Source organism: Canis lupus, chromosome 29 (genome assembly GCF_048164855.1).
Source record: "Canis lupus baileyi chromosome 29, mCanLup2.hap1, whole genome shotgun sequence".
NCBI classification, from domain to species: domain Eukaryota; kingdom Metazoa; phylum Chordata; class Mammalia; order Carnivora; family Canidae; genus Canis; species Canis lupus.
Window position 1 is genome coordinate 28,623,991 of NC_132866.1, and position 14,260 is coordinate 28,638,250.

Sequence of the window (14,260 nt, forward strand, 5' to 3'; positions counted from 1 at the left end):
GGGAAGAAGATATGGGGAGTGACTGTTTAATGGATACGAAGTGGGATGATGGGAAGTCCTAGAACTAGATGGTGGTGACAGTTGCACAACATTGTGAATGTATTTAATGCTACTGCATCCTATACTTTAAATTGGTTAAAATGGTAAATTTCATGTTTTGTGTATTTTACAATAATGATAATAAAAAAGAAGTGAAGTACTGATTCATGCTATAACATGTATAGAACTTGAAGACAGGGTACCCAGGGGGCTAGTTGATTAAGTGTCTGCCTTTGGCTCAGGTCATGATCTCAAAGTCTTGAGATCGAGGCCAGCATCAGACTCCTTGCTCAGCAGGGAGTCTCTTTCTCCCTCTCCCTCTGCCCTGCCTCTGCTTGTTCCCTCATCCAAATAAATAAAAATCTTTTTTTTAAATGAGGAAAACTTGAAAACATTTTGCTACGTTAAATAAGTCAGGTGCTGAAGTGTACATAGTGTATAATCACATTATATGAAATGTTCTGAATAGGCAAACCCATTGACAGAAAGTAGATTAGTAGTTGCTAGGGGTTGGGGGAGAAGGTTGAAAGAGGAAGGGAATGGGTTGTTACTGCTTAATAGGTACTCGGTTTCTTTTTGGAGTAAGGAAGCTATTCCAGAATAAGAGGTGATGGTCACACATTTTTATGAGTCTACTAAAGACCACTGAAATGTACACTTTAAACAGGTGTGTTTTATGGTATGCAGACTATGTATCAATAGAGCTATTTTTTTTAGGTAATACCTTGGAGCATCTGATCTCTTTATCTGCCTGTCACTGACTTGAGAGTGTGATAACTGGAGCTGCTGCAGCCAACCTGCAATCATGTGCTAACTTGATAACTGGCTTGACAGGCTGAGCTGATCAGAAGGAAGATAAAAATAATCAGCTATCTGCTGAGGTTGTTGAGCTTCTAAAATTATAAGTCCTGGAGCTGCACCACCTCTGGTCTTCTTGTTATGTAAGATAATAAATTCCTTATTGTTTAGGTTAACAGGTGGGACTTGCAGGTAAGATCTTTAATATAAATCTTTTTTTTTTTTTTTTTTTTTTTTTTGTAGTCAGCCCCAACTGAGAGTAAGACTGGGAAAAAGGACAGAAATCAAGAGTCTTAACTGAAGTTCTGTGTACAGAACTGGTACAGTTATGGCGGTCACTTCTTTGTTTCCCCCACTTCCAACCCATCAACACAAACCCACTGACAACTCTATTTGCCACCACCACCCCCAATCAGGCTAAAACAGAAGTAGTCTCTAAAGAAACTGAATGTCTTTCCTGAGGAAGAATAAGAAGATAGTGTGTGTCTTGGTGCCCCAGAATAAACTAGTCTTCATTTGGTATGAAGTATAGCATGGGCTACTGCTCTTGGGAGAAGGCAGTAGGCCCACACAGTTGTCCACGACTCGGAGTTCAAAGAGGCCAGCTGGAGGAGTTGACTTACATAAGGACAAAGGTGTCTACTCCAGCCACATATATTCATTAACTTAGTCCTTTGCTCAGAAATGCAAAAAGAACACAAGTAACAAGAAAATTGAGAAAAACCAACACTAGTGAAGATAGCCAAGATAATTAAAGAGAACAACTGATTCTGTGATAAAACAAACAAGTTATTAAATGAAGAGAAGATACTTTTAAATTATTTTATTTTATTTTATTTAAATTTTTTAAAAAATTTATTTATGATAGTCATACAGAGAGAGAGAGAGAGGCAGAGACACAGGCAGAGGGAGAAGCAGGCTCCATGCACCGGGAGCCTGACGTGGGATTCGATCCCGGGTCTCCAGGATCGCGCCCTGGGCCAAAGGCAGGCACTAAACCGCTGCGCCACCCAGGGATCCCCACTTTTAAATTATTTTAAAATTAAAGTCCTAAGAGAGATTTGAGAAGACATTGCAACCATTAGTAGGTTGATATTAATTTTAAAAATGTATATTCAGAAATTAAGAATAATTCTTAGAAATCAAACCCATGATTGTCAAAGTAAAGGCCCTCAAAAAAATTGGGGATTATCTCAGACATAGGCAAAAAGAAATTTAAAAGAAAGAGAGAAGTTGAGAATGAAAATAAATTCAGTGTCCAAAATCCACCTAAAAGAAGTTCTGAAGAGATGGAATTTCAAAATTGGAGGAAAGGAAGTAAAAGGAGTAAATATGAAAATTTCTCAGGGATAAGAAAGACATGAGTCTTTAGGTTGAAAGTGTCCAACGCATTGAATGAGAAAAGACCCATGTAAACAGACTCTCATGAAATTTCAGGACACCAGGAATAAAGAGGATAAAACCTTTACAGAAGATAACTCAGTAGCACAGGATGTTGGGGAGCACTATAGCAACATCCTCAGAATTAAAAAAGTTGTTTTTGAAGTTAGCATTCCATATCTAGATGAACATTTTCAGAAAGCAAGGACTTTGAGACTTTATTTACTGTTGCTCTCTCTAAAAAAGATCCAAGAAATGTGGGGGCCCTTAATCTCTCATTTTACACAAAGGGGCATCAAGATGTAGAGCCTAAAATCTATGGCAGATAATTTTTAGGAATAAGGGTAACCAACAGAAGAACTGAAAACAACCATATAAAATTAAAAGACTGAGAGAAAGAGGAGAAGAAAAGGAAGCTTAAGGTTGGGCCAATTAACTGAATTTCTTGTTTTTCACAGAGGACAGAAAAACATCTTTTTGAAGGTGATAGATTGAGAAATATAGGTATGAATATATTATTTGCAGAAATGAGATAACCATCAAAATAATTTTAAATGAAGGTGTCTGGAGAATGGTACTGGGAAGTAGAAGGGTTAGAAAGAGACTTTTACTTTTCATTTTGTGTTTCTTTGTTCAGTTGTTGTTGTTTTTTTTTTTAAGAAAGTGACAGGAAACACACCAAAATGTTAATAGGAGTATATCAGAGTGATAACAATGATCAATGGATTTGTTTCCTATTTCCCTAGAGTTTCCAAACTTTCTACAATACCTGTGCATTATTTTCATAATCAGAATGTACACAGAATCAGAATGCATAATAAAAATGCACACACTTTTATTAAATAGGATCAGGGAAATATATGGTTGTTTAATGGTTACCAAGTCCTTAAATAATAGCCTTTGTCCTTGATTGCTGGTTTATTGGAGGAGCTTCAAGTGGACATGGAATTTACTAAACTTCTTAGAGAAACATAATCTCGTTGATATTAAAAAAGAAAGGAGAGTGGTTTGGCCATATTTAATACCTCTCCATCTCTGCAAGGTCTTCTTTTTCCCAGAGCTTTACAAATGATAGGCACTCAGTTGAATCTTCTATCCATTATGGAGTGTCTATTTCTATCACTTTCCTAAGAAATAACTGTCTAACTTCAGCATCAATATTTCCAGGGAATATGACCCCAGCAGTCTATTCTATTTTCAGAAAGTTAACATTATTAGAAATCCTTCAATATATTTAGCCAAAGTGGGTTTCCCTGGAATAACCTCCATCCATTTAATCTTGATCCTGCTTTCTGAAGCTTTTTAGCTTTTTGAAAGCTTTTAGAAGCTTTTTGGCAATTTTCTATATTATATTCGGCAATCACTTAAAGATGGTTTCCGTGTTTCACTGGCTCAACACCAAGTCTATTTTTGCTGCACATCTTGCTCTGACCTCAGCACTTCCACAGTCTCCAGAATCCAATTCCTCCTTCATTTCCCTGGGATTGAATATGAGCTCATTCATTCATTCATTCATTTTGTAATTCAATTTTTGAATTGAATTGTAATTCAATTGTAATTCAAATTGTAATTCAATTTTACTGTACATCAGCTCCTTTCAGTAAGGATACACCTTTAAACAAACAAACTTGTAGAATCTCTCACCTTGGTCACCTTAGTTCAGATCATTTTACTTCAGGAAAGTCAGAGAGAAACAGCCCAAAAGCAGGTAGGAGAGGAAGTAAAATCAAGTTGAGGAATGAGCCAAGAAGAAAGTTCTTGTAGAAGAAGTAAAGCTTTACTGTGTGAAGAGTTTTACTTCAGACTGTTTCAGAGACACCAATACTGTTTCAGAGAGACCAATACTGTTTCAGAGAGACCAATTATTTTTAAATTTTTAACAGACAACTAATTTGTGCTTGTTACTCTCAGGTTAGTGAACAAAAAATAATGTACAAATTATTAATGGAGCTCCTGAGACTATGAGTGAGGATGAGTGGATTATTAGCTACAGAAAAAAAAAAACAATACATTGATTTTCTTTTTCTCTATAGAGATTTGCATTTATAAAAGACAAAATGTGTTATACAAAATATTATAGAAATAGAATAGAACATACAAAATGTTATACCCACATAATAGAATATAATTCAGCCATAAACAGGGAATGAAGTACTGATTCATGCTACAATATGGATGAACCTTGAAAATATTATGTTAAGTGAAAGAAGCCAACCATAAAAGATCACATATTATTATATGATTTTATTTATATGAAATGTCTAAAATAGGGAAACAATAGAAAGATAGTAAGCAGGTTAGTGGTTGCTTACGGCTAAGGAGGGTGGGAAGATAGGAGGTTTCTTTTTGTTCTAAAATTGATTGTGGTAAGACACCTGGGTGGCTCAATGGTTGAACATCTGCCTTCAGCTCAGGTCGTGATCCCGGGGTGCTGGGATGGAGCCACCCCCACCCCCCGCCTGCATCGGGTTTCCAGCAGGGAGCCTGCTTCTCTCTCTGCCTATGTTTCTGCCTCTGTCTCTGTGTCTCTCATTAATAAATAAATAAAATCTTAAAAAAAACTAATAAAATTGATTGTGGTGATGGTTGTACATATCAATATGCTAAAAAATAATTGCATTTAAATGGGTGGATTTTGTCTCCAAAGGCAAAGGAAACAAAGGAAAAATGAACTATTGGAACTTCATCAAGATAAAAAGCTTTTGCACAACTAAGGAAACTGTGACAAAACCAAAAGACAATATACAGAGTGGGAGAAGATACTTGCAAATGTCTTATTAGATAAATAGTTTGTATCCACAATCTATAAAGAACTTAACAAACTAATACCTCAAAAATAAATAATCCAGTTAAGAAATAGGCAGAAGACATGAACAGGCATTTCTCCAAAGACGACACACAAATGACCAATAAACACATGAAAAAAATGCTCATATCATTTGGCATCAGGGAAATACAAATCAAAATCACAATGAGATACCACCTCACACCAGTGAGAATGGCTAAAATGAACAGTTAGGAAACAACAAATGTTGAGGAGAATGAGGAGAAAGGGAAACCCTCTTACACTGGTGGTAGGAATGCAAGCTGGTATAGCTACTCTGGAAAACAGTATGTAGGTTCCTCAAAAAGTTAAAAATAGAGCTACCCTATGACCCAGCAATTGCACTACTAGGTATTTACCCAAAAGATACAAACATAATGATCCAAAGGGCACCTGCACCCCAATGTTTATAGCAGCAATATCCCCAATAGCCATACTATGGAAAGAGCCCAAATGTCCATTGACAGATGAATGGAAAAAGAAGATGTGGTGTATATATACAATGGAATATTACCCTGCTATCAAAAAGTGAAATCTTACCATTTGCAATGATGTGGATGGAACTAGAGGATATTATGTTAAACAAAATAAGTCAGTCAGAGAAAGGAAATTATCATGACTTCACTCATATGTGGAGTTTAAGAAACAAAACAGAGGATCATAGAGGAAGGGAGGGAAAAATAAAATAAGATGAAATCAGAGAGGAGACAAACCGTAAGAGACTCTAAACTATAGGAAACAAACTGAGAGTTGCTGGAGGAGAGGGGGTTTGGGGGATGGGTAACTGGGTGATGGGCATTAAGGAGGGCACATGATGTAATGAGTAGTGGATAGTATATACAACTTATGAATCACTGAAATCTACCTCTGAAACTAATAATATACTAAAAATTAATTGGGTTTAAATAAAATAAAATTAAAAAATAAATGGGTGAATTGTATGGTATGTGAATTATGACTCAATAAAGCTGTTTTTAAAAGGTTAGAAGTTTTAATAGTTAATTAATAACTATAATTAGGATAGGATACTGATTTACTCATTACCCAACCTTCTCTTGGAAGTCCCCCCAAATGGAAGTTGACTGATTCTAACAAAATGCTCTGACTCATTCCCAAGGGTATTAAAGCATGTTGTTCAATGTTCAGAATCTAACACATTCTTGACCCAACCCCTACTTTGAGTGCATTTAATATTAACATTCAGCAAATTCGTACTGAGTTTTAAGCCTGTGCTTGGCACTTGGATCAGCAAAAAAGACAATGACCCTGTCCCTACTCTTAGGGATTGTTCTTTCCTTTCCAGAGTCCAACAAAACTTACTACCAGTCCCTGTCTTGGAGCAGCAGTGAAAATCTCATTTCATTTGGCCAAGTTCCTTCCTTCCTTTTAGATTCTAGGTCACCTGAGGTTGTTGGTATGCGTGCTCATAGAACACCAAATCTAATTGGTCTTTTAAAAACCCTGTTTAAAGACCAGGACAGACAGGGAAAAACAACCAATCAACCACCACCACCAACAACAACCAAAACTCGTGAAAAAGGAGAAGGTGGAGGTGGCTTTTCAAACTTAGTTGAATGTCTCCGTTCTCACAAGATGCTTTCTGCATTAATCAGTGCAACTGGCTGACAGGCTCCTCCCCTAGTTCCTTCTGGGTTCTCTCCTGCAGCTCATGTCCTTTCCACATTTCCCTACTCAGACATGTCCCCCGACTTTACTGTGAGTGACTGTTCAGACTCATGGAAGACTTTGGGAAAATGGAAGCCTTATTTCAGACCCAAGTTATGAGATATGAACGATGGCTGGAATGCCTGAATGGAACAGAGAAAATGGTGCATTTTATTTTTACCTCATTGTATGAATTATAGTCTCCATATGAAATATAGTCTCCTAGAATGGTTTCAAGACAGGTCATCCAGGATTTGCTTCTTAAATATTAAAAAGACAATAACTATTTGACTGGCTACTCATCATCAGTGTCTAAAGAGTCTGATATCAATAATTTAAGAATCACTATCCTTATGCAAAAATTAAAGTCACCTCAACTCAGAAATATGGCAAGGGGCCAGTGAGCACCTGTCTCAGGAAAGCTGGTTAAAGGTAGGGAAGAAGAGGGTGCCTGGGTGGCTCAATCAGTTAAGCATCTGCCTTCGGCCTAGGTCGTGATCCCAGAGTCCCAGGATAGAGCCCATGTTGGGCTCCCTCCTCAGTGGGGAGTCTGCTTATCCCTCTCCCTTTGCTCCTCCCCTCTGCTTGTGCTCTCTCTCACTCAGTCTCTCAAACAAATAAATAAATCTTAAAAAAAAAATAAAGATAGGGATGAAGACACTTTAATCACCAAAAAATGTCTGTATTATGTATCTCTATTGTGTACCAAGTAATTAGTTAGAAAGTAGTGGAGTTCCTGTACCTGCTTAGCAAGGTAGAGTTTGGTTATAGAAGATCTCTTGATCTTGGTCCTATACACATGAAGAAGCTGCCAAGGGGCCAGGAGCCAAAGGAAACCCAAGGGAATCCACACCAGAACAGTTTGCTCAAAACAAAGTGGCAGGTCCGCTTCTGGGCTATCCAAGAATGAAGAGTTCTGGGGGAATCAAAACAAAATATATTTATTTTTTGAAGACACAAAACCAGCACAAGCACTCTTGCTTCCTGTTACCTCTATTTCCACCCCTGTTCCCCAAACAACTTTAACTCCATTCTCTGTCCATATCTGGCCTGCCCCTTCCCTAGCCGCATTTTCCCACTTATCTCCATTGATATAAATTCAACATTTAATGACAGTGACTTTTCTGGCTGATCTAACCTTTAGAAACTTTTCTTTCTGTAATTCTAAGGAAATTTCTCCACCAGCTATTCTAGGTAAACTTCACCACTGCATTTGCCAAGTTGTGGGAAGAAGAGGAATGGACTGTTCTTCAATTCAAATAGTTCCCTTGGATATAGAAACTTGTTCTCATTTTTGCTTTTAGCACTAACTCAACTCCCTGACAGATGTTCAAACAGGCAGGCAACACAGGCATTAGTCACACTATGGCATTTCACCTCCTTCTGGCTAGGGGGCTTACAGAGATTGGAGCCTGAGGGGATCTTGGGTGCAGGCGCTGTTCTGGCGCTAGTGGATGACCTATTCCCGGCATATTGGGACTTGTCCTTACATTCTGCAATAGATAGGATGTCTTATGAAGTGAAGGTGGGAGCACTAGTTCTTATTTCTGAGTCGTGTGAAGGTAGATTTTTCTCTCCTTGTAAATACTTTTTAGTTGTCTTTGCATAGTTGTTCACACAAACTCTTGAAAGGATACATTGTGGTGCCCTGACCAAGATGATCTGTCAGATACTCAGATTCTCTCAGAGAGAATTCTCAAAAGATGGTCTGGTAAGATCCTGGGGCCATTAAGTCCCACCCTCCTGTGTTGTAGGCATCTTAGCCTTGAGGTCTTGGGGATCCAGGTTCTTTCTAAGATGTGAATGCTAACCACCTGCTCTGCTATCTCATCCCTACTCTTCTTATCTCTCCATAAAGTTATCTAACTTTAGAATTCAGAAGAATCACCTAAGGTATTTAAACTATTTTAACACGCCCTCCACATGATTCTGATGCTGTGCTAGGCATGTACAGACCACACTTTCACAGCATCACTAAATCCTAGGTTCCTTCTTATTTTCTATTCCACTAAGCCATTTGGTACTGTTGCTCACCCTGTCTGACTTGAACTTCTCTGCTCAACTGATTCAAAAATGGTCTCAGTGCTCATGATGCCCAAATCTGCATCCTGACCTCAACTTCCACTCCATACCACTAATTGCCAGTTCCTCTAGAACATATCACTATCATTTCAATATCCCAGCATTTACCTCTACAAAACTCAACCTTGGGTCTTCTCTTCTTCCTCCCACTCCATGAACTCTGCAATAACTTTCCCTCCTAACATTGTTGAAATCGGAAGGCTTTTCCCTATTTCTCTTTAGAGAAGACAATTTTACAGCTAGCTAGTCTGAGAAAGAGTCTGGGACACAATAAATATATGTTAGAGAATACATATGTTACCTCCTCCACATAGAATATCCTCTGGAGACATTATAACGTATCTTTTCTTAACCGTCCCCCCAAACCTAAAAAAAAAAAAAAAAAAAAAAAAACAAAACAAAAAACTCTGAGCTTTACACCATCTGCACATCTAACATTTCTGGTTCTTATTGGTTGCCACCAAGGTTAATCTATTAGCTCTGAGTCTGTGAAGAGTCAACAGTGAATATAAGTATTATTTCTCACCCAAAACGTAGAGTTGCAGAATTCCTCCAGCATGATTCCTGGAGCACTTCTGGAACGAAGACTCTTCTGTGACTCTGCCGTGTTTTATTTACTCTTCCTCAGAGAAGGTAGACTGCAAGTAGCAGTGAGTTATCTCCCATTCTGATGTTCTGACGTTCCAAATGAGACCTTTCATCCTAACAGTTTACTCATTAACCTTCCTCAGATATTTATTTACCTTGTTCTAGTGGATAGACACGTGACTAGGACTGAGGAGCCCCAAGGGCAGGTAGACTCACCATTTCCCAAGGACCAGAAGCCTTTGTAGATATGATAGTGTCTAAAAGGAACCACTGAAAAATGTCAGCAGAGCTGGTGGACAACTCAGGAGCAGAGGAGCCTTTTCTTCTCCTGAAGACATATGACCTAAAAAGGGAAGCATCAATGGAGGGGCAAGTACCCTTAAACACGCAGTTTCACTTCTGTTTTAAGGCCTTAGAACTTATAGGAATGTGAAATATATCCTACTCCTCTGGATTTAAATTAAGACCATAGAACTGAAGGGCACCTAGGTGGTGCAGTCAGGCATCTGACTTCTAGTTTGGCTCAGGTCCTGATCTTAGGGTCGTGGGTTTCAGCCCCTCATCAGGTCCATGCTCAGCATGGAGTCTGCTTGAGAGTCACTCTTTCACCCTCTGCCCTTCCCACTCATGCTCTCTTGCTTTCTAAAATAAATAAATAAATCTTTTTTTAAAGACCATAGAACTTAAAATATAGTTAAAAGTAGTATAAACTTTATTTCAAAAAGTCAGGTTATAAAACAGCATATCTAGCATGAACCCATGTATATGTATAATTTATGTGACAAAACGTTAGCCTTAGCTGTTAGGATTGTGGGGGAATTTTCTTTTTGCTTTTCTGTATTTTTTTATTTTTCCATAATTATTAGGTATTATGTGATAATATTTTAAATTAATTTTTTGTATTGTGGTATAAAATGCATGACATAAATTTTACCATTTCTAAATGCATACAGTTTAGAAGTGTTAAGTATATTCACATTGTTGTGCAACCAATCTCCAGAACTTTTTCATCTTGCCCAACTGAAACTCTATGTCCATTTAGAACAACAACTCCCCATTACTCCCTCCTCTAGTAAAGCAAATGCTCTTTTAAAATCAGGTCACTCTAACAACAGCCACACATTTTTGCCAATGTATTAAAGTGCAAATGCCATCATTTGGGGGATCGGGTGAAACCATTTTGGTCACTAACACAAAAAAACACTTCTTTGTTCTATGGGTATATACAGACTGTACCTACAGAGAGTAATTAACACAACAGTAATGTACACTTCAATGTATACATACATACATACATACATATTTAATGTGTACTTTAATGCCCAGCCTAAAGTTAACTATACCTTCGGTTACCTTAAACTCAAAAATGATAATAACATTTACCACTAGTACTAGCAGATATGTTGTGGATTATTGACATCTGAAAGATGTATAACTTTTATTAGGATACTCATTCCCCACTGAGCAGGGATCCCAAAGAGGGACTCGATCCGAGGACCCTGAGATCATGACCTGAGTGAAGGCAGACTTAACCGACTGAGCCACCCAGGTACCCCTCTGAAATTGTATTCACTGATGATCCAGCTGGCCTACTCAACACCAGCTTCCCATACTGGCCTCTTTGATGCCCTCCAGCTAATTAGCTTAATCAAAAATAAACCCTCACACTATGTTTTCCTCCATTCCCGTCTCTTTTTTATAAGCCCTGGCTTTTCCCTTTGTTTGTTGACAATAGCGTAATGACGATCTTCCTCAAGTATGAAAAAGCTAGCATACAAACATCTAACTAAATGTCTGAATTATTCCTTGACAGTGATGTCAATCTTCTATCTTTCTAGCAGATGGAGGATCTATTGACTGCACTTGTCTAGCAAGTAGTTGTGAAAGCAAATTGGCTATGCTTGGAAATGTTCATTGAGACTGAAGAGAGGACCTAATGAGTGATATGGTGTGAGTGGAATTATTTTCTATAGATAAAATGTAACCCCCTCCCCTCCGCTGTGTTGTCTATTGCAAGTAAGAGGAATAAAAAATGACTGATAGAAATGATAATCATGTTTTTTTAAATTTTATTATTATTTTAATTTTTATTTATTTATGATAGTCACACACACACACACACACACACACACACACAGAGAGAGAGAGAGAGGGGCAGAGACACAGGCAGAGGGAGAAGCAGGCTCCATGTACCGGGAGCCCGACGTGGGATTCGATTCCGGGTCTCCAGGATCGCGCCCTGGGCCAAAGGCAGGCGCCAAACCGCTGCGCCACCCAGGGATCTCGATAATCATGTTTTAAAATAAGCAGAATTTATATTCATTTGTGCTTAAAACGTTTTGAGTTGCTTATAAAAGGGATGGTAGAGGATTTAAATATTCATTAAAACAAATGCTGTAAGGGCACCTGGGTGGCTCAGTGGTTGAGTGTCTGCTTTTGGCTCACGTCATGCTCCCAGGGTCCCGGGATCGAGTTCCACATCAGGCTCCTTCAGGCAGTCTGCTTCTCCCTCTAGCCTATGTCTCTGCCTCTCTCTCTCTGTGTCTCTCATGAATAAATAAATAAAATATTTAAAAATAAATAAAACAAAAATAAATAAATAAATAAATAAATAAATAAATAAATAAATAAAACAAACGCTGAGATTATAGGATATATACTAACATGGATGGAATAAATACATGGTGTATTATTAAATGAAAAAAGAAGTGGGTGGGTTGGGCATGTAAAGAACTTGGCAGTACTATTCCATCCTAACAAGTAAAATTCTGAGCAATCTGAAAAATCAACAATGCTTCTTAGCTCAATAAGAGAAGTGAGGTCACACAGTGAACTGCTGCCCCCCAAATTGAAAAGACAGACAAGCAAATGCAGAGAATCACAATTTACTAGAACAAAACTGCATAAACTAAAACCTCTACAGGATCCAGTGCTGGGATAGGGAATCCTGAACTGTAATTGACCTGATAGAGTCTCAGGTCTGAGAATCATGGAGTCATTGAGAGGTCTTTTTTTTTTTTTTTTTTAAACTATGTGAAATATTTATTAAGGGCTTTGCCTACAAAAGCACAACATAAATAGACAAAGTCCTCCTGAAATATAACTAGTGTACACATCATCCAGTTGATAATTTGTACTGGAGAATATAGGAATATGACCTATGACTGGCTTCCCGCATCTGAACTTGGGCAAGTGCATGGGAGAAGACTCTGCTCCAGGAGCCACAGTACGTAGCTGTTATTTTGCCATTGTCTCTGCCAAGTCTGTTAGGCAAGTGCAGAAGTGCAAACAGGACTTACTTTATAAACAAACACCCCGAGGCAAATCCTTGTGCATCTTCCACAACCATGAGAAGTTCTTCATAAATCTTCAAAGGTTTAGTGTGGAGGTAAGTCAAGGCAATTAAAGCATGTGTGAACTCTGGGCAGTTTTTCAGAACTCCACTATTGCTCTATTGTGAACCTGCTGAGAACCACTGGGACCAAAAGTTTAGGCAAATCCATAGACAGATACTTGGGATGTCTCTGTGACAATCTGTAGACACTTCTCAGCAACCATCACCAACACAGCCTTTCAGAACCACAGAATGACAGGATGGTTTGGACAGTAACCTTTCCTGTAAATAGAATGTTACCCCTAGTTTTTCACGTGCACACTGCCCAGGTGCACATCAGCAACTCCAGCTTGTTGTCATCAAATATTTTAATCAAGGGCACCTGGGTGGCTCAGTCAATTAAGCATCTGCCTTCCGCTCAGGTAATGATCCCAGGGTCCTGGGATCGAGTCCTGTGTTGGGCTTCCTGCTCAGTGGGGAATCTGCTTCTCTCTCTATCCCTCCCTTCTGCTTGTGATCTCTCTCTATCATGCTCTCTCTCAAATAAACAAATAAAATATTAAAAAATATTTTAAATCAACAGAAAGCAGTTCTGTGAATCCCTCCAAGAAGGTGTTCATTTGCTTCTGGACTTTGTTCACAAATCTGCACTGGATGACTCAGTCTCTGCCTAAGTCCAACTGAAATCTCAGTCAAGTCTGAAAGATGATAAAAAAAAAAATCCATGGGACTCAGTTATAGAGGAGCTCCTCCCTACAAACACGTTTGTGAGTTTTACCTTCAGGAGCTTTGGGAGGTTCTCACAGTGAATTTTGAAGAAAAATCTGCCTCTGGCAGGGGGAAAACAAATGCCATTTGAAATATACCAGAGAATTCTGTTCTTTTCAACAGGCCTGCTCTCAGAAGCTACTTAATCAGAACTTACTTAACCTGTTGTGGTTTCATCAGAGCCTAACCAACCTGGGGAGCAGGGAGAGAAATACCCAAATCTAGCCTATTCTAGCCTTCTTGTTCACCTAAGGGAGAGAGCTGAGAAGCACTTGTGAAGTTCACAGTCCAGAGGCATAGGCTCACTAAACGATGGAGACCTAATCATAGGACCATAGAACACTTCCTCTTCTCCAACACCTTACCACCACATCACTAAAGGCCTATTTTCAGCAGTTCCTTTTACCCAGTACATCAAGTCCATCTGTCAAGAAAAGATTACGAGACATACTAAAAGGCAAAAAAACAGTGTGGAGAGACAAAGCAAGCATCAGAACCAGATTCAGATATGACAGGGAGGCTGGAATGATCAGAGTAGGAATTTAAAACAACTATGATTAATATGCTAAAGGCTCTAATGGATGAAGTAGACAACATGCAAGAACAGAGGGGCAATGTAAGCAAAGAGATAGAAATTCTAAGAAAGAACTGAAATATGGGAGATAAAAACCACTGTAACAGAAAGGAAGATTGACTTTAATGGGCTTATTAGGAGACTGGACATAGCTCAGGAAAGAATCTCTGAGCCTGAGGAGATCTCAGAGAGAATGTTAAAGCTGGAA

At 38.5% G+C, this 14,260-nt stretch overlaps 1 protein-coding gene across 1 annotated transcript in view; it reads right to left on the reverse strand.

The window, feature by feature from the left end:
- The window catches only part of ABCC2 (ATP binding cassette subfamily C member 2), a 70,326-nt gene extending 60,854 nt beyond the window's left edge, over positions 1–9,472 (reverse strand). The window contains exons 1-2 of the mRNA XM_072805719.1: positions 9,315–9,472; positions 7,449–7,622 (exon numbers count right to left, since the gene is read on the reverse strand). Of these exons, the coding sequence (XP_072661820.1) occupies positions 7,449–7,622; positions 9,315–9,347 (207 nt within the window). The 5' untranslated portion in view covers positions 9,348–9,472. The remainder of the gene's footprint in view (positions 1–7,448; positions 7,623–9,314) is intronic.
- Positions 9,473–14,260: the final 4,788 nt, after the last annotated feature.